This window comes from Myotis davidii, unplaced genomic scaffold (assembly GCF_000327345.1).
Source record: "Myotis davidii unplaced genomic scaffold, ASM32734v1 scaffold73, whole genome shotgun sequence".
Classification (NCBI taxonomy): Eukaryota; Metazoa; Chordata; class Mammalia; order Chiroptera; family Vespertilionidae; genus Myotis; species Myotis davidii.
The window spans coordinates 2,500,074-2,520,793 of record NW_006286675.1 but is presented as its reverse complement, the minus strand read 5'-3'; the positions used below and the strand labels follow the sequence as shown (position 1 = coordinate 2,520,793).

At 39.8% G+C, this 20,720-nt stretch overlaps 1 protein-coding gene across 1 annotated transcript in view; it reads right to left on the bottom strand.

Moving 5' to 3' along the window:
- Window positions 1-787: 787 nt before the first annotated feature.
- SETD5 (SET domain containing 5) overlaps window positions 788-20,720 on the bottom strand; it is an 82,831-nt gene continuing 62,898 nt past the window's right edge. The window contains 7 exon segments of the mRNA XM_015560352.1: window positions 788-1,967; window positions 2,273-2,361; window positions 2,842-2,975; window positions 4,120-4,415; window positions 7,748-8,055; window positions 8,058-8,208; window positions 13,584-13,828. Coding sequence (XP_015415838.1) covers window positions 1,359-1,967; window positions 2,273-2,361; window positions 2,842-2,975; window positions 4,120-4,415; window positions 7,748-8,055; window positions 8,058-8,208; window positions 13,584-13,828 — 1,832 coding nt within the window. The 3' untranslated portion in view covers window positions 788-1,358.

Here is a 20,720-nt window from a genome sequence, read left to right as displayed (position 1 = left end):
AGTAAGGTCCACTGCAGCACCAGGGATTACACCTGTCATAGATCTGCTACCCCTACCATGGTTATAACTGAATACAAAATTAGATAAATAAAAACACGCCGGATATTACAGTAAACAAGTGAAAGAAATAAGCTGGCAACCGTATGGAATTTAAAAAGATTGTGTACCCCACCTGGGCTGGCTCCAGGGCTCCTCCAGGGGTGTACAGCAGGCACAATGCACTGATGGGGAGAAGCCAGTCTGCTCTTGTCTCTCATCCAGAACAGTGTTAGGTGCGTGGGTGGCTTTCTAACTGTCTCACCCAGGCCACTCTCAAATAAGCATCCCCCAAAGAAATGTGGAACATGCCCACACACAATCACAGTCCTGTCGGCACCACTCGACACATCTTTCCACTCTTACCCTGCAGTCACGAGTGCATGCTCCCCAATCACGGAGGCGGTCCTACTCATGGGATCGTCAACTCCTGATTAATTGGGAGTAGAAAAAATAAAATTCAAAGAATTCCCAAACCACCTGGGATCCTTCCTAAGTAAATTTATTGCCAATAGCTAATAAGTAGCAATTGGCCCACCTCACTTATCATTCCTCTTTCCTTTACCTATTACTTCATGGGTTACTGAGCTGTGAAATAGCTTGGGGAAGGGGAGTGGGATGTTAACAGCTGGGGGATCAGACAATCTACTAGGTTAATCTGCTCCTGAATAATCAAGAATTGACCACAAGCTTTTCTTCAGAGGGCCAGGCATCCCTTAGAGCACATTCCAAGCTTCACTATCCCTGCCTATTTCTTGGTGATTTAAAGACAAAGGTAGGAACATACTTGGTGGACACATCTTGGCTGGATATCTGCTTTTGGAATGGTTGTCTTCCGGTGAACATTTACATACCTACCTTTTTTTTAAGTGCATAAAACCCTAACACTATTAGATGGCTTGGGGTTTGGAGATTGGCTCTTTTCACATTTTTTTTCTTTGAAAAGAAAACTTTTTTTGGATTTAAAAGATGTCCTCACTGCACAAGTGACTACAGGCTACAGGCAAGGATGGGAGACGGAGGCTTCAACACAACTCATTGCACTTAGAACCGTTACTAACCGAAACACCATTTGCTTGTCAACAATGTACCCTTAACAGCAGGGAGAAACTTCTTTATAGTCTCTGCTTCAGACAAGATTTACATCTTTCTCCAAGGCCTGAGCCTGTTGTGACCACAAGTCTTGTTTCTTGTCGACCAGACCCAATCCTCTGGCACCTTGTACCCCCTTCCCTAGCAATCTGCTTGGCCTAGGTTCCAGAGGCAGCTGGAAGGAAGCAGCTATGGGCTCATTCAGTTCGGTTTGCCCAAATCCAGAAGCCCTAGGAAAGTCCTGTCTGAGTCTTGACTCCCGACCCTTGCAATGGCTGGAGTCGGTACTGGTGCACACCCCCACTCCCACGGTGCGGGTAGTGCTGTGAATTGGAAACCGCAGATACCCTGGAGGCCTGGTAGGCAGTGGACTGCCCAGCACTGGGCAGACTGATAGTCCGTAAGTCTGATGGCAATGACGACCTAGAGTTCTGAGGAAAGGAGGTGGAACTCAGAGTTCCTGTGCTGGACTGGGAAACCGAGTCTGAGGTCGGTGAGTCTGAGGGCCCCTGCGGGGTAGGGCTAGCAGCACTCGAAGGGCAGCTCCTCCTTGGAAGACTGCTGCCCGTGCTGTTTCCAGAATGTGGCTGGCTGCTGTAATACCCTGGGGTCCCCGTAAATGAGGCCAATGAGTCTGTGGACACAGGGTGGGCGGGGCTGGAATAGGACGTAGAGGAGAGGGAGGATTCTGAAGAAGCGTGAGAGGGGGGGTTTCCAGGTCTCAGTGCAGTAGTTCGATAACTGTATCCTGGAGATTGGGTGGGATGTCCTCGAAAGGGGGAGGAACTTTGTTGAAGTAGGCTTTGTGATTCTGTCCGTGGACTATCACACTGCAGGAGCTAGAAAGAGTTGGGAAGAAAAGGATAAAGAGGTGAAAAGTCCCTATTTAAGCCATTTAGGTTTGTGAATATTTAAAACACCCTAATTTTTCTTCATCTTAACTACTGTTCTTTTTAGAATACCAAAGACAGTAAAATGGCTATCTCTGATCACTTTATTTTTCTGGAATGATTTGATTACCTGAAGGTGAGCAGATGATGGCTTATTTCTAAGGCTGCTGAAACTATACACAAAGATGGTATCTCAAAACACTGCCATCCAAAACATATTCCTATGCCCAGAGATGAGCAATTTTTCGCCTCACCTGGTAGCTGTATCTGGAAGGGCTGTAAACGGCCGCTCCTTTTGAGAGTGCCGAGCTCAGTGTCTCTGGGCCTTCTCCATCTGCAGGGTCTGGAATGTAATACAAAATCAACTTGGCTTCTTAGAAAGTGAGAAATAGCCATTGTTTATTGCAATCACCAATGGCACCACTAATCCATGCTGCTCTCTTTCTGTCAAATAAGGTGAGTGCAGCATGTGACAAGGGCAAACGGAGTGGTTAATTATGGGCTATGTCTTAAATGCCTGATCTGACTCCTGTCTCCTTTCTCTTCATCCTCCCTCCAACAGGGTAGATTTCCAGGCCTTTGGACAGATGAGTTACCAAAAGGTATCCCTTGGGGGAAAAAAAAGCAGACAGAGAGAAAGCAATGGTAGATCTTAAGAATGCTGTAGCCCGAAAGAGTAGAAGTAAACCAAGCTGGAACCGTGCATAAATGAAGCCCAACCACCTAAGAAGCTGACTCACCTCAGCCTAGCATTTGTTATGAAATGTATGGAGCCTGGTCACACGTCCCTCAACTGGTTGGCCGCACAAAGCCATAGGCTTACCTGAGTCTTTCTCTGTGATGTTACTCTCCCATGTGGGAGAAGGCTCTCCTTTTTGGGCCACCCTCACACTGCTTCGGAGGACCTTGGGGATGCTCCCTCCTTCTCGGAGTCGTTCTACTGATGTGGGAACCATCCTGTGAAGGCAACGGTGCAAGTTTATGCCGCAGGACTTCAGAGTCAAGAGTCTGGCACATCTGAATCTCTGACAAAGGTTGTACAACATATTCACTTAAAAAACATCTTCTTAGACATCATTTTCTTCACCAATTTAAAACAAGATGTTTTCTCTGCCTCAAACTATGTCAGGCACAAAAGAAAAAAGACTTTTAAAGAAAAAGCACAATAAAGAATTTTTTAAAAATTACATTCCATCTTGATGTTAAAAAAAAAGCAATCAAGGAAAAAGTAAATTTAAGATGTCTACTTCTTTTAACCAACCCCCCTCCCCCAAATTATAAGAGAAAGTTTATTTAGAAAGTTACAGAGGTACTAAGCGAGCCACAGAGGAAATGGGCTCAGGGCACAAGTTACAGAGGCAAAAGAAGGGCCCTTGGAGCTTAGGAGAAAGGCAGAGGTGACAAACTTGGGGAAGGGCAAGTCATGGGCATGCTCCCAACAGGGAGAGTGTGCTCAACCCCCATTTTGAAATGCTAAGTTTTCTCTCCTGTGAAGTCATGTGCCTGGCACATGTAGTATTTAATACATGTTTATTAAATAAACATGTAGTATTTAATATGTTTCATAGATTAATAAACATTATTTATTTGAGCCCCACTCTTCTTGCCCAGAATTCATTTCTTCAGCTCAAGATCACTGAACTGCCTCATCCTCTATTTCACTCATCTGGGATACTCAAGTACTTGCCATCAGTATTAGTTATTTGTGGTCTCCCCTAAGCCAGACAAGTTCTTTCAGAATATGTCTTATCTCTCTTCTAGCTGTATGGAATTGAGACTTCTGTTGTCAATTTAAAGAGAAACTGAGCTGAACTCCTCATTTACCTTTCATATGAAATGAGATAACTTAAGAGGCAGTGTTAGGCCCAGCAAATACTATACTGTATGCAGTGCAAAGTGGTGTACCACAGGATCGGTGGCAATTGTTTGCTTTTATAAAACTGGGGTGGTGGTGGTGGTGGTGGTTCTGGCTGATATTATTTAATCAGCTGAACAGGATAGAGGGCACTGTTGTCTTGCTTTCTCAGATAAGTGTTCCCATACATTTAGATAAAACTGGGAACAATTCATTTAATTATTAAAGCATCAAATATCAACTTACCACCTACTGCTGATATTCTCTTGTGGTCTGCAGTGAGATGAAGTGCCTCTGGAATCAGATGGGCTTACCGCCTCCAAATGGGACAGAGAGGAATGAGATGGGGAGAACTTTTTGTGAGGGGAAGATGGGGTTCGGGCTGAGGATCCCTGCACACCGTGGGCACCAGTGTCAGAAAGTGAGTTACTGCTGCCTTGCCCAGCTCCTGCAGACTTGCTTTTGCTCTGTGCAGAGTCACTGCCCCCACCAGAATTCTCCTTGGCTTCCTGTTTCCGTTTGCGGTACTCCAGCAGGGATACCTAGGAAGGAAATAACAAACAGGACTCTAGACATTGTTAGAGGATCAGTAGCAATGGGGAAATATAGACCCCTATAAACCATCAGCAAGCCATTCGAACAAAGCAGGCACCAACATTGGCAACTTTCGTCAGGTATGATGCAGATCTGAGCACAGCTACATATTTACATCAGTCAGATATTGGTAATGAGAAGAGAAGATACCAGGCAATAATACTTTTGCGGACTGGTATTCACTAGTAGAACTCAACATTTTTTTCTGCCTTCAGAAAAACTTGTGAGATTATAGTGCTATCATAGTTTTCTGCAACAATAGTAGCTCCTAGAAAAGGGAGGGAAGAGAGTTGGGAGCTTATGTAGTTTGAAAAAGTCTTCCAGGTGATTCTGATAACTTTTTCTAATGCCTTAGAAATCCTTAGAGATAGCTGTTTAAAAAAAGAGAGAAGTCTGGCCAGCGTGGCTCAGTGGTTGAGCGTTGACCTATGAACCAGGAGGTCATGGTTTGATTCCTGGGCAGGGCACATGCCTGGGTTGGGGGCTCAATCCCCAGTGTGGGGAGTGCAGGAGGCGGCCAATCAATGATTCTCATTATTGATGTTTCTCTCTCTTCCTCTGTAAAATCAATAAAAATACATGAAAAAATAAATTTTTAAAATGTCAGAAAAATATTTTTAAAAAGAGAAAAAAATATATACCCCAAACAAAAGAAAAACCCTATTCTTCAGGGTTCTTAAATGTGCTTAATTTTCCAAGATACACTTAAGAGATTCATTAATGTTTGTCATACACATAGAGAAATTAGTATAAAAGGAGAAAAAAAATGATTTCACTTCTTATAGTAGCAAGTCAGCTCTATTAAACCTATACAGACTTGGAAATTTCTCCCCATCTCATCGCTCATCTGCCTCATTCTTTCCGACCACCACAACACAATCCGCTCCTTGCCCCGCCTGGCATACCTTCTCTGTGCTGCTACAGTGCATTGTGCTTACACTGCTGGTAGTCTGTTAGAATGTGTTGCTTGTTTCCCCACTAAACTGTATGGTCTACCAGGGCAAAGACCAAGTTTATTTGTTTTCTAAGTTTTTTTTCTAAAATATATTTTATTGATTTTTTTAAAGAGAGGAAGGGAGAGGGATAAAGAGTTAGAAACATCGATGAGAGAGAAACATCAATCAGCTGCCTCCTGCACACTCCCCACTGGGGATGTGCCCGCAACCAAGGTACATGCCCTTGACCAGAATCGAACCCGGGACCCTTGAGTCCGGAGACCGATGCTCTATCCACTCAGCCAAACTGGTTAGGGATATTTGTTTTTTTTAATCTTTAACATCCAGCATAGAACTTGGCCAATAGCAGGTGCTCAGCAATAATTCTGAAATAAATCATGATTTCAATCACTTTTGCACATAATGAAACCAGAAATCCAAAGTCTATTTCCATTTTTGTTCCTGATAGACAATGCTGTTCATGCAACAGTCTTCAAAATCCATTGCTGTTTTATTCCAAATTATCTGCCAGTGTTTTCTCCTTCTATCTTCTTAGGGTTCTCATTTTTTGTCCAAATGTAAAATATAACAAAACTCAAACTAAGATAAATTTTACATATGCATTTTTCATACACAATCTTGGAAAGGAGTTAATAATTTTTGGTAATGTATTTTATTTTAATGTAAATGTAAAAAGCCACTAAGCTACATTTTACCAATAGTACGAAAGATATTTTGCAATTATGTGAGACTGTCACACACACAGAGCATCTAGCTTCTCTAGCCCTTCCCAATAAATAAAAGTTGCTGTGCCAACCCCCAAATACTCCCATGCATATCCAAATGTCCTTAGTTGAAAAATCACTGATATAAAAAGCAGACTTTTGGCTTTGTAATTTTTAGAACAGGCATTGCTTAAAAGTCAAGTCCCAAACCATTAGACAACTCTCTATAGCAGTGATGGCAAACCTTTTGAGCTCGGCGTGTCAGCATTTTGAAAAACCCTAACTTAACTCTGGTGCTGTGTCACATATAGAAATTTTTTGATATTTGCAGCCATAGTAAAACAAAGACTTATATTTTTGATATTTATTTTACATATTTAAATGCCATTTAACAAAGAAAAATCAACCAAAAAAATGAGTTCGCGTGTCACCTCTGACACGCGTGTCATAGGTTCGCCAACACTGCTTTATAGCCTGGCTCTGTCCATCTCTCTCTCTCTCTTTTCTTAAAAATATATTTTATTGATTTCTTACAGAGAGGAAGGGAGAGGGATAGAAAGTTAGAAACATCGACGAGAGAGACATCGATCAGCTGCCTCCTGCACATTCCCTACTGGGTATGTGCCTGCAACCAAGGTACATGCTCTTGACTGGAATCGAACCTGGGATCCTTGAGTTGGTAGGCCAACGCTCTATCCACTGAGCCAAACCGGTTAGGGCTGCCCATCTCTCTTGATTTTCCTCCTTACTCTGCCCACCCTTTTCTGACACCATGGCAACACTCAACTGTTTACAATCACACTCCATCCATAATTACTTGTCACATAATTAATTGTTCTGCTCCCTCTTTTGTTACATTCTCACCCTCATTTGTTGGATGATTGATTCCTACTTATTGTCTAAGATCAACTAAATCAGTGACCTGTTATCTCTCACTCCACCAGCCTTCAAATTGGCCAAGAGCTTCTGGCTTGTTCTTAAAGCACCCTCCACAGATCTGACTAGCCAGGTTCCCCTGTTAAGATGTGTTCACCACTGAACAACTATTTTGAAGCATTCATCACCATTATAATTAATTACTTATTAATATAATTATCACTTGCTATGAGCCCCCATTAGGGCAGAACCTAGGAGGCAATATAGCATGGTGGCAATAAGAGCATGCAACTGAGAATCAAACAGACCTGGGCAGTATCCTGGCTCTTCCATTTACTAGCTGTGTGACCATGTGCAAGTCACTCAACTTGCCTTAGTTTCCTCATCTGCAAAGTGGGAAATTATCTATCTTACAGGATTATTTTGAGGATTAAGTGCTTAAGAAAGCTTAACAGTGACTAGAACATGGGAAGTGCTAAATAATACAACTAATTACTAATATTCTTTTCCACTGCTCTATTCTTTGAACTGCCTACTATGTGTATGGCACATACACGATAGGCATTTAAATTTGATTATTTACAAAATTTATCAAATTGTATTAAAACAGCCTGTACTTTATTGGGCATGGCAGAGACCGTGTCTTACTTATCTTTGTTTTCCTCACACTGAGAGCAGTGCTGAACACATAGTGGTAACTTCATAAATATCTATTGTTAGTGCTCTCTATGGTGTGAAACTTACCTTTTTCCTCTGTGGTGGGTTCTGGGGGGCAGATGGGACTCCTTCACAAGCCCTTTCACCACCAGGTGACATGGATCCACGAGAGACTTCTTTCATAAAACCATGTTCATATCTGCTGGGAAACCCTTCTGCAGGGGAACAATATCCCCCGTCCAAATGTAAAGGCTTCCTATCTCCTACTAGGGGAGACCCTCGATATAATCCATCTGCTCGAGGCATAGCGTTCAACGGGGAATAGGCATACATTAAGTTAAACTCTGTCCGAAATGCCTGGTCCGAGTTCCTCACGAGTGTGATGTCCCCATCCCTGGAAAGCCAGTCTCAGAGGTGGGCCCAATGGAGGGGTGAGGAGCCAGGTCAGAATGAGCTGAGTTGATGAGGGACGGTCTGTCAGCACAGCTGTTAGTGTTGGAGTCAAGGTAGCCTACTTTTGTCAAGTCCAGGTCTTTTCGGTGACAAAGCTGAAAGAATAAAAATCAATGGAGACATGGAGTAGGGGAGAAGGAAAACAGTCAAAGGGCAGAAAACAAAGGAGGGAAGAGGGGCACAGATGAACAGCAGAGACAAAAGGGATGAGAGCAGAAGAGAGAATGCCATTAACATCTGTGAGTCCCATGTAGCAATAGTGTATACAGGCCAGATCACTAAACAACTCCCACCTTTCCCAAATTACTTTCAAATCTTTCTGGAGGAGAATAATGAAAAAATTAGAATTAGGTAATTGGCCAAATGTGACTACTTTGCCTGCTTAGCCTTTCATCAGGTTTGCTGAATCACCTTGCACTACATTAAGGGATTGGCAGTATTAATTTGGGATTTACCTGAGCCCCATGTATGCTATAGAGATGAGACCAGCTGGCTTATATAACTGGCTTCTGGTGTTATTCGTTTCTAAGTTAATATTGATGGAAGGTGGAAGGAGGAAAAAAGTTGAAAGAAAGTAGAAAGTAGATGGAAAGTCAAGTATTTAAGGTACTGGTTCAGTAAAGGAGAATGGCATCAAAGACATCAACCAACCAGTTCTTCACTCACTTTCACTATTAAATAGATACATTCCTCATAAAACCTTCTGGTCACTCAATTCTTATTTATCCTCTACTCTATGTCAACACACCGTAATACCACTAATGCCCATCACTGCAGAATATCTAAAATGCTGAAATGTGCCAAAAATAAGCCTCATCTATTATTTGGTTATCATTACCTCCTAACACCAAGATTTTCCATCACTAGGTCAACTAACTAACTCTAGAAAGAATGGTTCCAGAAACCCAGATAATATACCATGTCAGCCTCCAAAATATGCTATCTTAGAACCCTTAGCACCTGACAGAAAAACCACCCAGAAAACCTCTAGTACACTAGAATACAACTTCTCTCAGTTTCACAATCCTCTATAAAATCCTACTGATTCGGAATTTGGTCAACTGTCACTGTGTTTAATACTAATTTTTTATTAGAAGGAGGGGTGTGTGTTAACAGTTAATTTCTAAAAGGTTACGTGAGATTATAACTTCCTCTTCAAGAGGAAAAAGAGTATGTGGATTCATGGAATTAATCATTACTACCTCTGTCCAAATCTTCTAATAGTTAAGAAATGCTACCACTAAAGTCTGAATTTTAAATCTCCACAGCAACAGGGTTTCTGAGCAAAGCACTCAATTGATATCCTAAAGCAGTGGTCAGCAAACTCATTAGTCAACAGAGCCAAATATCAACAATACAACGATTGAAATTTCTTTTGAGAGCCAAATTTTTTTTTTTTAATATATTTTATTGATTTTTTACAGAGAGGAAGGAAGAGGGGATAGAGAGTTAGAAACATCGATCAGCTGCCCCCTGCACATTTCCCACTGGGGACGTGCCCGCAACCCAGGCACATGCCCTTGACCGGTATTTTGTGGAAGAGCCACACTCAAGGGGCCAGAGCGCTGCATGTGGCTGCCGAGCTGCGGTTTGCCGACCACTGTCCTAAGGGATACCACTTGTATGGCAATCATATTCCAAGCACTGCAGAATGGAGGCCTGGGTCACAGAAGCCATGGGCTGCCATAGTTTCCTGTGTACCCAGTAAGGAGCTGCAAGAATGTAGGAAGCCAAGAGGCTTGCCTCTCCCATTTTAACGAAGTTCCTCAATCTACCAACCAAAACCCAAAACTTGCAGTTAAACAGAGCTCTCAGATTAACCCAGGAACAAGGCATAAATCACTGCCTAACTTTCCCAACAAGCTGCTCCTTTATCAACCTAAAATAATATCAAAAAATAGCTCATACCAACGTTTGATCCAACTTTTCCTACTTAACAAACACACATTGTCCAACTTTCTTTAACAAGGCTCCTACCATACTTTCAGCCTTCCTTAAACTTTACTTCTAGATACTATTCTTCTTTTAAACTCTTTAGCCACTCCCTCCCCACCAAACACACATAGCTACTTTATTTTCCTCCACCTACATTGAGAGTTCTAAGTAACAACCAGTCATACATGGGAAGATTCATTCAACTTACAGTGACCAATCGGCCACCCTCCAGCCCATCACCCCATTTGCTTGGATACCCCAGCCCTTCCCATACACTCATGCACACTCACTATCAGCCTCCAAGTGTGATTGAGATGGTGTGATAACTACCTCGGGTGACAGGGACTCGGGCCTATTCGCAGGGTAACTCTCAGGGGAGGATATGTTCTAGAGGAGGGAAAAGCATCTTGTTATTCATCTACTTGAAGTCAAGAAGCAAAACAAAACAAAAAAATAAAGTAAAAGCAAGCATAGATAGTTAGCCACAACTTTTTTTTGGGTGGGGTGGGAGGGACAAGAATGCACAGGGGAAATGTTTAACTGCAGAATTCATCTCAATGAACAGAATGATTTGTTAAAATGCTTCCTGGTGCCTTTGAAAGCATTTAAGAATAAACTGGTTATGTTTCATGCTATAAGTAAACATCTCAAGCAGATATCAGGGAAGAGGTGAAATTTCACACTATTACAGTTGACCCTTGAACAACACTGGTTTGAACTATGCAGGTCCACTTATATATGGATTAAAAAAATATGTATAGTACTGTAAATGTATTTTTTTCTTATGATTTTTCTTAAGTTTTTTTCTCTGGCTTATTTTATTGTAAGAATATAATATATAATACATATAACATACAAAATACGTATTAAGCGACTATTTATGTTATCAGTAAGACTTCCGGTCAACTGTAGGCTATTAGTAGTTAAGTTTTTGGGGAGTCAAAAGTTACATGCAAATTTTCGAATGTGCAGGGATTCGGTGCCTCTAACCCCTTTCTTGTTCAAGGTTCAACTGTATATTTCTTTTTACATTAGATGAGAGTTTAGCAACCTATAGTATTTGTTATTGGGCACCTGACCACTTATTTCTCCTTAGGGGAACCTTTTTCTTTCACCCTGCATCCCCTTCTTGAACATTACATTTCCTCATTTTCCTATGTGACTCAGGCCCACCACTGTTACCCAGGGAAACCACTTAGCATGTTAGCAGATGACAGGGCTAGGGGGACAGCCTGTTCCTCTTAAATGACAGTTATAGAAGATATGACTGATGGGCTTTGTAGCTCACAGACTAGATGGTCTTGGCATAATCTAATCGGATCTGACAACACCTACCGACATTCTGATGTTAAAATCCATTGTATTTTTAGAAACAGAGAGGAGAAAAAAGCAGTTGTGTATACTGAGAGTCCCTGCTTCCAAAACAGGTTTACCCTTAAGGCTTTCACCTGAGGTATCACTACCATATCAAACAAACTGGGCAGTGAACTCTGATGGGAAGATCTGAATGGTAAAAAGTAGAAAGGATGATGGTGGTAGTTGTGACAAGAGTTCAGGGTGCCAGGGGTAAGGTGGGAGCGAGGGGTTCTTAATGTTGTATACTACAGACAACTGTGTCTAGGGTAGGGGAAATGAGGCTGCTTCAGCAGAGCAGGATATTTTTTGACTAGAAATTTTACTTGGTGGGATGGGTAGAGAGTGTGAGATGGATAATGAAGTATGGATCACAAGGCAGAAAGAGAAGGATTATTCTGGTGGGAAGGAGGGGCAAATTAAGTGTGCCTTCTCAGTGCTGCTTTTAGTCTCTTTTCTTGATGCTTCCCCGCTCCTTACAATCTTGTTCTTTTCTACTACATGTTTCCTTAACTCCTTGTCTTGGAGTTGGAGAAAATTCTCACTTTTCTCCTGGAATGTTTTTTATTTTTCCTTTCAAAAACATTCTTTCCCCAACCAAACTGATTTTTACTTGTGACACCTTTAGGTATTTCTGTGTCACAGTCTTGGATGGAAATAAGGTTCCCCACACCTTCTTATACTAGAAAATAGGAAAGAGTATGGCAATTAGAATGATAAAGATGGTCAGGATAGTGAAGTTTGTTTTTTAATTGATCAGAAAGGCTAAATTTTCTCAGTTAAATAATGAGATAAAATAGTAGAGACGTACACTGAACTTTATGAAGGGATGGACTATTTAATACATTATAACATTTCCCCCATTCCTGATATTCTAACATTATGCTTAGACTATGCATCAATAAAAAGATCTTTGATTTAAAAAAATATATGCAACACTTTACACTTTCATAGTGTTTCATAATTATCCAAAATACTACAAGGGGTAGGAAATACACTGAGTACTAAACTTGGCTGTTTGGGAAGGCAACTTACCTTCTAATTTTATGTTTAATTATAATTATTACAATGACAAGGTCTGAACCCCTATTAATATAATATGCTGCCCACCAGGGAGAATGTCCTCTCATGAAATTTTATTTATCAAACTCTAGCTGCTAACTGAAAAGTCAACTGCAATCAGACCAGGTAAATTTAGTAAGGCCTGAATCAGCTGCTTTACTATCTGGCTAAAAAGAATGCCACAGGGAATTATTAGAAATCCAATGTAACCAGGAATATTTTTTACCCGCCAGAAAGAGGCTTGCTCCAAAAGTCAAGTTAATATAGTCTAGCTTAGGTATAGCTGCCTCTTGTTTTTAAGGCTGCTACCTCGTTCTGAGTTAGCCATTTACAAGTCCAGATATTTTTTAAAAATAGTGTCTGTTTAATTATAAATCAAAGCAACATGCAATAAATGAGGTATATTTTTATATACCTGGAATCTACTCTGTAAATCTGCTGTCACCCAAACTTGAATACTAAAGTGATTCAGAATCGTTTTAAAATAACTGAGATATAAATTTCTAACTTAATCCAGAGAGTGAATGTAATTAATTTGTCTTTATAAACGTGTTGCTAGTTTCTGTCTTATTCCTAACACATTATAACAAAAAGGGAAAGTAACCTAGAGTAGGGAAAAAACCCTCATTTGCCATAAACCATATGCTTTCTCAATCCCTATTTACTGAGCCCATAATGAGAATACAAAATAATAGGTAAAGAGACACTTTACTAATTTAAAGGCCTAGAAACAAAGACAAAAATATTATTATCAGAGCTCTCAGGCTGTGTCATTAATGATTACTAGGCAGCTAGAGGCCTGTTTAACAAGTAGAGAGTAAGGCCAAAGATGGAGGTCTAGCATGCTTACTGCCTAAAGTTAGGGAGACCAATGGACTGCATGCAAGAGGCAAATGAATGTCATCTGTGGTATAATTATTCCTATTTTGGGAAGTATGTGGATTGCCAAGATGAGAGGCTACCAGGTAATAGGTCACACTGACCCTGAGGTTTCCCATTCTCTTGCTGAGACAGGCAAGGAACATGGTAAAGAAGCATTTGGAATGATACTGTATTTAACATGAGGAGGTGCAAATGATGACTTCATATTCAGCACTCCCAACAACCAAACCCAAATCACCTCAAACTGCAGAGGAGTATTACAGCGACTAGTAGTAGTAAGAGACGTGATTGGTGAGAACATGAGGCTGTATCCATTTCGACATTCTTCTTCTGGGTGAGATGGGCCAGGTGTGGTCAGCTGGGGGCTCTTTGAGCCTGGATTGGGAGGGGGTGGTGTGACTGGAGAAAGAGGCCGAAGTAACTTGGTGACATTCTGCTCCATCAGATAGCGAGACTTCCATTTCTTTAAAGGGCTCAACAAATCTGTGAAATACAAAGCTCAGATGAGAGGCTGAAACCACAGCTCAAAAGGAGGCTCTGTAGTAAAGCCATTAATTTCTAGCCCACAATGGCTCTTAACTTTTCTTTTGCCTCAACCCATTGTTACCTCCTGCAATCAAATCAAAAGCCCAAAGAAACTCTTTAATTGCCACTCTTTTTTGAAACTATCTCCCAGAGAATTGCCAGATAAAACTGACACTTCTGACTGACCCCTGGAGCTAATTAATTTCTTCCAGTGGAAAACATAAATTAATTTTTACATTGAGTTTCCAAAACACCCAAATTTGTGTCACTTTGTAAAAACCAACCTCTACTTAATTAACATGCCACCAGCTCAAACTTCCTGAATGCTAACTCTTTTCTCTTCTCCTAAACATTTTTTTGGCCATTTTTCAGCAGCTTTCGATGACATTCTGCCTTAGTAGGAAAGAGGTACACATGATTACCTATTCCATATGTAAGCACTAATTTTTGAAACGACTTCTATGAAAACTCCCAACCACTTAAAAGAACTAGGCTAGAACTTTTTCTCATTAGAATATTATACTTTCTATACTTTTTAGGTCCACTTAAAAAGGAAGTTAGTATTGTATATATTTTTTAATGACTACTCAGACCAAAGAAACTATCTCGCTTTCTCTGAGGAAAAATTTACTTTTATTCATTTACAATAGTTAAAAGATATTTATGTACTTAATAGCTACTATATGAAAACCACTGAACTAGGTTATTTGTATGTGTGTGTGTAAAATGGGCATCATATAATCTAATCAAGGGTATTTACAAACTTGTAATAAACAGAAAACATGTAAAATATATTTAGTATAAGTTTAAGAATCTCAACAGAGGTGATCATACTGCTGTTAGTAAAAAATAATTATACTTTTAAGTGCTTATTATATACCAGACACTATACTATGTGCTTATGTGAATTAATCAGATTTCATTTGAACAACTCTATAAATTCAGCACCTCTATTATCATCCCCAGTTTAAAGACGAATTTGATGTATAGAGAGATAAAGACAAGGTAATCTGGTTCCCATTTACATTAATCACTAGATTAAATTATATCCCCAAGGCTTGGTGAATGGAGTAACATTTATCCCAGGCCATCAAGGAAAGGCTTTGGGACAGTAGGTCATGATCAGAGTTATGCAACATGAATATTATTCCGGTAGTAATGGTTAGGATATGATTAGAACTGGGAAACTATTTGAATTAATGGAAGAGTTAACCAAAAGAGTTTTGAGTCACTGAGCTTGAGAAGATTTTAAATACAGTGGAAGATTAAGTGCAAAGAATACTTGAGATATATATTTTCCTTTTTGATATCTGAGAATTTATTTTCCTATATTGGAAGTATATTTGTATTTTCCTTTTGTTCCAGATACTAAGTATTCTTTCTTATTTCTCCTTTTGAAAAGTGCCTAGGTATACAAAAACAAATGTGTTTCGTGGCTTACATTTATCTTTTTAAAAAAAAAAATATTTTATTGATTTTTTACAGAGAGGAAGGGAGAGGGATAGAGAGTTAGAAACATCGATGAGCTGCCTCCTGCACACCCCCTACTGGGGATGTGCCCGCAACCAAGGTACATACCCTTGACCGGAATCGATCATGGGACCCTTTGGTCCACAGGCCGACGCTCTATCCACTGAGCCAAACGGGTCAGGGCTCGTGGCTTATATTTAGAATACCTTTTCTATATTTCAAAAGTCTTAAACAGTCAATCTTTAAAAGACTGTTAAATAGCTAGTTACAACATTGTAACAACTAATTATATAAGTGACAAAGTTCATTGCAGAAAAGCTGGAAAGTACAGATGAACCCATCCCCCAAATCAACTTACAGGTCATTCATTTAAAATATACTAATATTCCCTGAGTACTTATTATTATGTCACAGTCAACAAAACAGATCTGATGTCTGCTTTTATGAAGTTTATAAGCTAGTGGCCAATTGCATTTTTTCTATTAATAGCACTATATTTATGAAAAGTTTTTCCAGTTCTATATTTCTCTTGTCATACACAGCTTTCAAATTTTATGTGGTAAAATCTATCCATCTTTTTTTTTTTTTTACCTTTACTCAACTACTTCTCAGGATTATATAAACAAACATCCTCATATTTAAACACAACTTAAAATTACAACCCCAAGGTAATGTACTGCTAATATCCTGGTGTATTTATATTGCCTTATTGATTTCTTGTCTAAATCACACTGCTTAATAACTTATTACTTTTACTAAGAAATATATGGTAAAAAAATCTTCCTGTGACAATAAATTAAAAGTTTAATGGCTTTATGACATCCATATTGTTAAAATTTAACCCACTGAAGTATTTTTCAAAATTTTTGCTATTATAACTATGCCTCAATGAGCAATAATCTTGCTCTTACATATTTATGCACTTGTTCACTTTAAAAAAAAATAATTTTATTGATTTCAGAGAGGAAGGGAGAGGGAGAGACAGAAGCATCACTGATGAGAATCATTGATAAGCTGCCTCTGGCATGCCCCCACTGGCGATTGAGTCCGCAACCTGGGCATGTGTTCTGACCGGAAATTGAATCATGATCCCCTGGTTCATAGGTGGAAGCTCAACCACTGAGCCACACCAGCTGGGTGTGCACTTGTTTACTTTTAAGGACAAACATCTAGATGTAGAATTATTAACTCAAAAGAGTATTTCCATAGGCTCATTAGCTTTAGATTTATTCTTATGTGAACTACCAGTTCATGTCCTTTAGCCTGCATTCTACAAGGTGTTGATATTGCTCTTCGTTTGTAAGGGCTCTTTAATAAGAATGTTACCCTTGGTCAAAAATGTTATAATGATCTGGTGGCCCCTGTGGCTTGGTTGAACACTGTCCTGTGCACAGAGAGGTCAGAGGTTGCCGGTTGGATCCCGGGTTGCAGGCTTCATCCCCAGTAGTGGGTAGGGAGGAGGCAGCCAATCGCTGTGTCTCTCTCAAATAAATAAACAAACTAGTTATATTCTCCCAGTTTTCTATCTGCCTTTTAATTTTATCAGTAGGCTTTTTTGCCTTTTCAATGTTTTATCTCTATACTTAATTTTAAAATAAATCTTTATTGTTGCCTGGACGGCGAGGCTCAGTGGTTGAGCATAGACCCTTGAACCAGGTCATAGTTTGATTCCCGGTCAAGGCCCATGCCTGGGTTGCAGGCTCGATCCCCAGTGGGAGGTGTGCAGGAGGCAGCCGATCAACGATCCTCTCATAATTGATGTTTCTCTCTATCCCTCTCCTTTCCTGTCTGAAACCAATAAAAATATATTTTAAAAAAAACCTTTATTGTTGAAAGTATTACATATGCACTCCTCCCTCCCCATTGACCTCTTTTAGCCCACCTCCATCCCCCACCCCCAGCCTTCACAACCCTATTGTCTGTGTCCATGGATTATGCATATATGGATACAAGTTCTTTGGTTGATTTCTTCCCACCCATCCACCCACCCCTACCTTCCCTCTGAGATTTTACAATCTGTTCCATGCTTTTATGTCTCTGGATCTATTTGATCATCAGTTTACTTAGTCATTAGATTTCACATGAGTGAGATCATGGGATACTTGTCTTTCTGACTGGCTTATTTTGCTTAGCAGAATACTCTCCAGGTCCCTCCATGCTATCTCAGAGGGTAAGAGCTCCTTCTGTTTTACTGCTGCATTGTGTAAATGTACCACTACTTTTTTATTCACTCGCCTATTGATGGACACTTGGGCTGTTTCCAGATCTTAGCTACTGTAAATTGTGCTGCTATGAACATAGGGGGGCATAGATTATTTCTGATTGGTTTTGAGTCTCTTAGGACATATTTTTAGAAGTGGGATCACTGGATCAAATGGCAGTTCCATATTTAATTTTTTGAGGAAACTCCACTGTTTTCCATAATGGCTGCACCAGTCTACAGTCCCACCAGCAGTGTACTAGGGTTATTTTTTCTCCACATCCTCACCAGCACTTGTCATTTGTTGATGGTAGCCATTCTGACAGGTGTTAGGTGATACCTCATTGTTGTTTTAATTTGCATCTCTCTGATGACCAGTGACTTTGAGAATTTTTTTTTCATTATGTCTCTTGGCCATATGTAAGTCTACTTATGGAGAAGTATCTATTTTGGTCCTTTGCCCACTTTTTAATTGGACTGTTTGTCTTCTTTTTGTTAAGTTGTATGCGTTCCTTATATATTTTGGATATTAACTCTTTATCTGATGTATTATTGCCAAATATGTTCTCCCATATAGTGGGCTTCCTTTTCATTTTGTTGGTTTCTTTTTTTTTTTTAAATTTTGTTTTATTGCTTCAAGTATTACAATTGTTGGGGTTTCTTTTTGCTGTGCAGAAGCTTTTTATTTTGATGTAGTCACATTTATTTTCTCCTTAGTTTCCTTTGCCCTAGGAGATGTATCCGTGAACATATTGCGACAAGAGATGTCTAAGATTTTGCTAAGTTTTCTTCTAGGAATTTTATGGTTTCTAGACTTACATTTAAGTCTTTTATCCAATTTGAGTTTATTCTTTTTTAAAATATATTTTATTGATCTAGTTTCATTTTTTTTTAGAGGGAGAGGGAGCTAGAAATATCAATGATGAGAGAGAATCATTTATTGGCTACCTCCGGCACACCCCCTGCTAGGGATCAAGCCTGCAACACATTTCCGCAACCCAGGCATGTGCTCTTGACCAGAATCAAACCTGGGCCCCTTCAGTCCGCAGGCCGATGCTCTATCCACTGAGCAAAACCGGTCTCGGCAGGTTCCACATAAATTTTTGGAGTATTTGTTCTAGATCTGTGAAATATGCCATTGGTATTTCAATAGGAATTGCATTGAATTTATAGATTGCTTTTGGTAGTATGGACATTTTGATGATGTTGACTCTACCAATCCATGAACACGGTATATTCTTATACTTGTTTATGTTTTCCTCTATCTCTTTTTTCAAAGTCCTGTAGTTTCCTGAGTACAAGTCTTTTACCTCCTTAGTTAAGTTTATTCTTAAGTATCTTAATTATTGGTAAATGGGATTGTTTAGTTTCTCTTTCTGAGAATTCATTATTGGTGCATAAAAATACCATCGATTTCTGGGTGTTGGTTTTGTATCCTGCTACATTGCTAAATTCATTTATTAAATCTAGATTTTTGGTGATCTTTAGGATTTTCTTTTTAAAAATATATTCTTATTGATTTCAGAGAGGAGGGGAGAGGGAGAGATAGAAACATCAATGATGACAGAGAATCATTGACTGGCTGCCTCCTGCACACCCCTATTGGGGATTGAGCCCACAACCTGCGCATGTGCCCTGATGGGGAATTGAATAGTGACCTTCTGGTTCATAGGTCAACACGCCGCAATCACTGAGCCATGCCAGTTGAGCTTTAGGATTTTCTATGTACAATATCATGTCATGTCACCTGTAAATAATGAGTTTCACTTCCTCCTTTCCAATTTGGATGCCTTTTATGCTTTCTTCTTGTCTGATTGCTATGGTTAGGACTTTCAGTACTATGCTGAATAAGTATGGTGAAAGCAGACATCCCTGTCCTGTTCCTGTTCCTAGAGGAAATGGTTTTAATTTTTGCCCATTAAGTAGGCTGTAGGTTTGCCATATATGAAATTTTCTGAGTTTTTATCAAAAATAGGTGTTGGATTTTGTTGAATGCTTTTTCTGCATCCACTGATATGATCATGTGATTTTTGTCTTTCAATCTATAATCAAAACAGCCTGTTCTATATTGTCTCTGCATTAACAGGGGACAAATATATTGAGAGAAAAGATTTGCAGTAAAAATGACAGTATTATTCCTACTAGCAATTTGGTAAGATTTATCATAGGCATCAAAAACATTCACCTCCTACCCAGTCGATATGGGTCAGTGGTTAAGCATCAACTGACCCAGGAACCAAGAGGTCACGATTTGATTTCCCATCAGGGCATATGCCCAAGTTTTGGACTTGGTCCCCTAGTAGGGGGCGTGCAGTAGGCCGCCAGTCAATGATGTTCCTCTCTCATTGCTAGTAGGGATAATACTGTCATTTTTACTGCAAATACTTCTTCCAATATATTTGTCTCCTGTTAATTCAGAGACAATATAGAAACAGAACATTGTTTATACAAGTTTGATTTAAGAAAAATTTGAATGTGTCCAAATTTGCATTGGCAAGAATCTAATTTTTTTAAATCCCTCCAAATTCCAGAATAATTTACATCTTTCATTTATATAAGGCCTGTTTCCGACTATTCTGTTCCATCTATAATAGTAAAAGGGTAATATGCTAATCAGACCGAATGTGAAGCTGGGACCAGAGTGAAGCAGCCCAGGTCCTGGGTGCCAGAGGGAAGCCAGTGCTGGCAGCCTCTAGTGCATTGGGCCTCTAGTATTTATACATGAATCCATTCTTGGATTGGTACTATACTAATTTAATTATTAGTGTCTAGCTTCATATTAGAAGCTAGTTTCACAATTCTAGGGAAAATATATCTCATTATTCTTTTTCAGTTATTTTTCTTGGCTGTTTTCATGCTTATTTTTAAACATAAACCTCAATATAACTTAACCAAATTTCAAAACACGATAGTTTGATGGTAACTCTATAAAGTTGTAACTCTACTAGTGGCCCAGTGCATGAAATTTGTGCGGGGGGGGGGGCGGTTTCCCTCAGCCCAGCCTGCACCCTCTCCAATCGGGGACCCCTTGGGGGATGTCTGACTGCTGGTTTAGGCCCGATGGAAACCGGTAGTTGGACATACCTCTAGCAATCTGGGACTGTTGGCTTCTAACTGCTCACCTGCCTGCCTGCCTGATTATTCCCTAACTGCTCTGACTGCCTGCTTGATTGCCCCTAG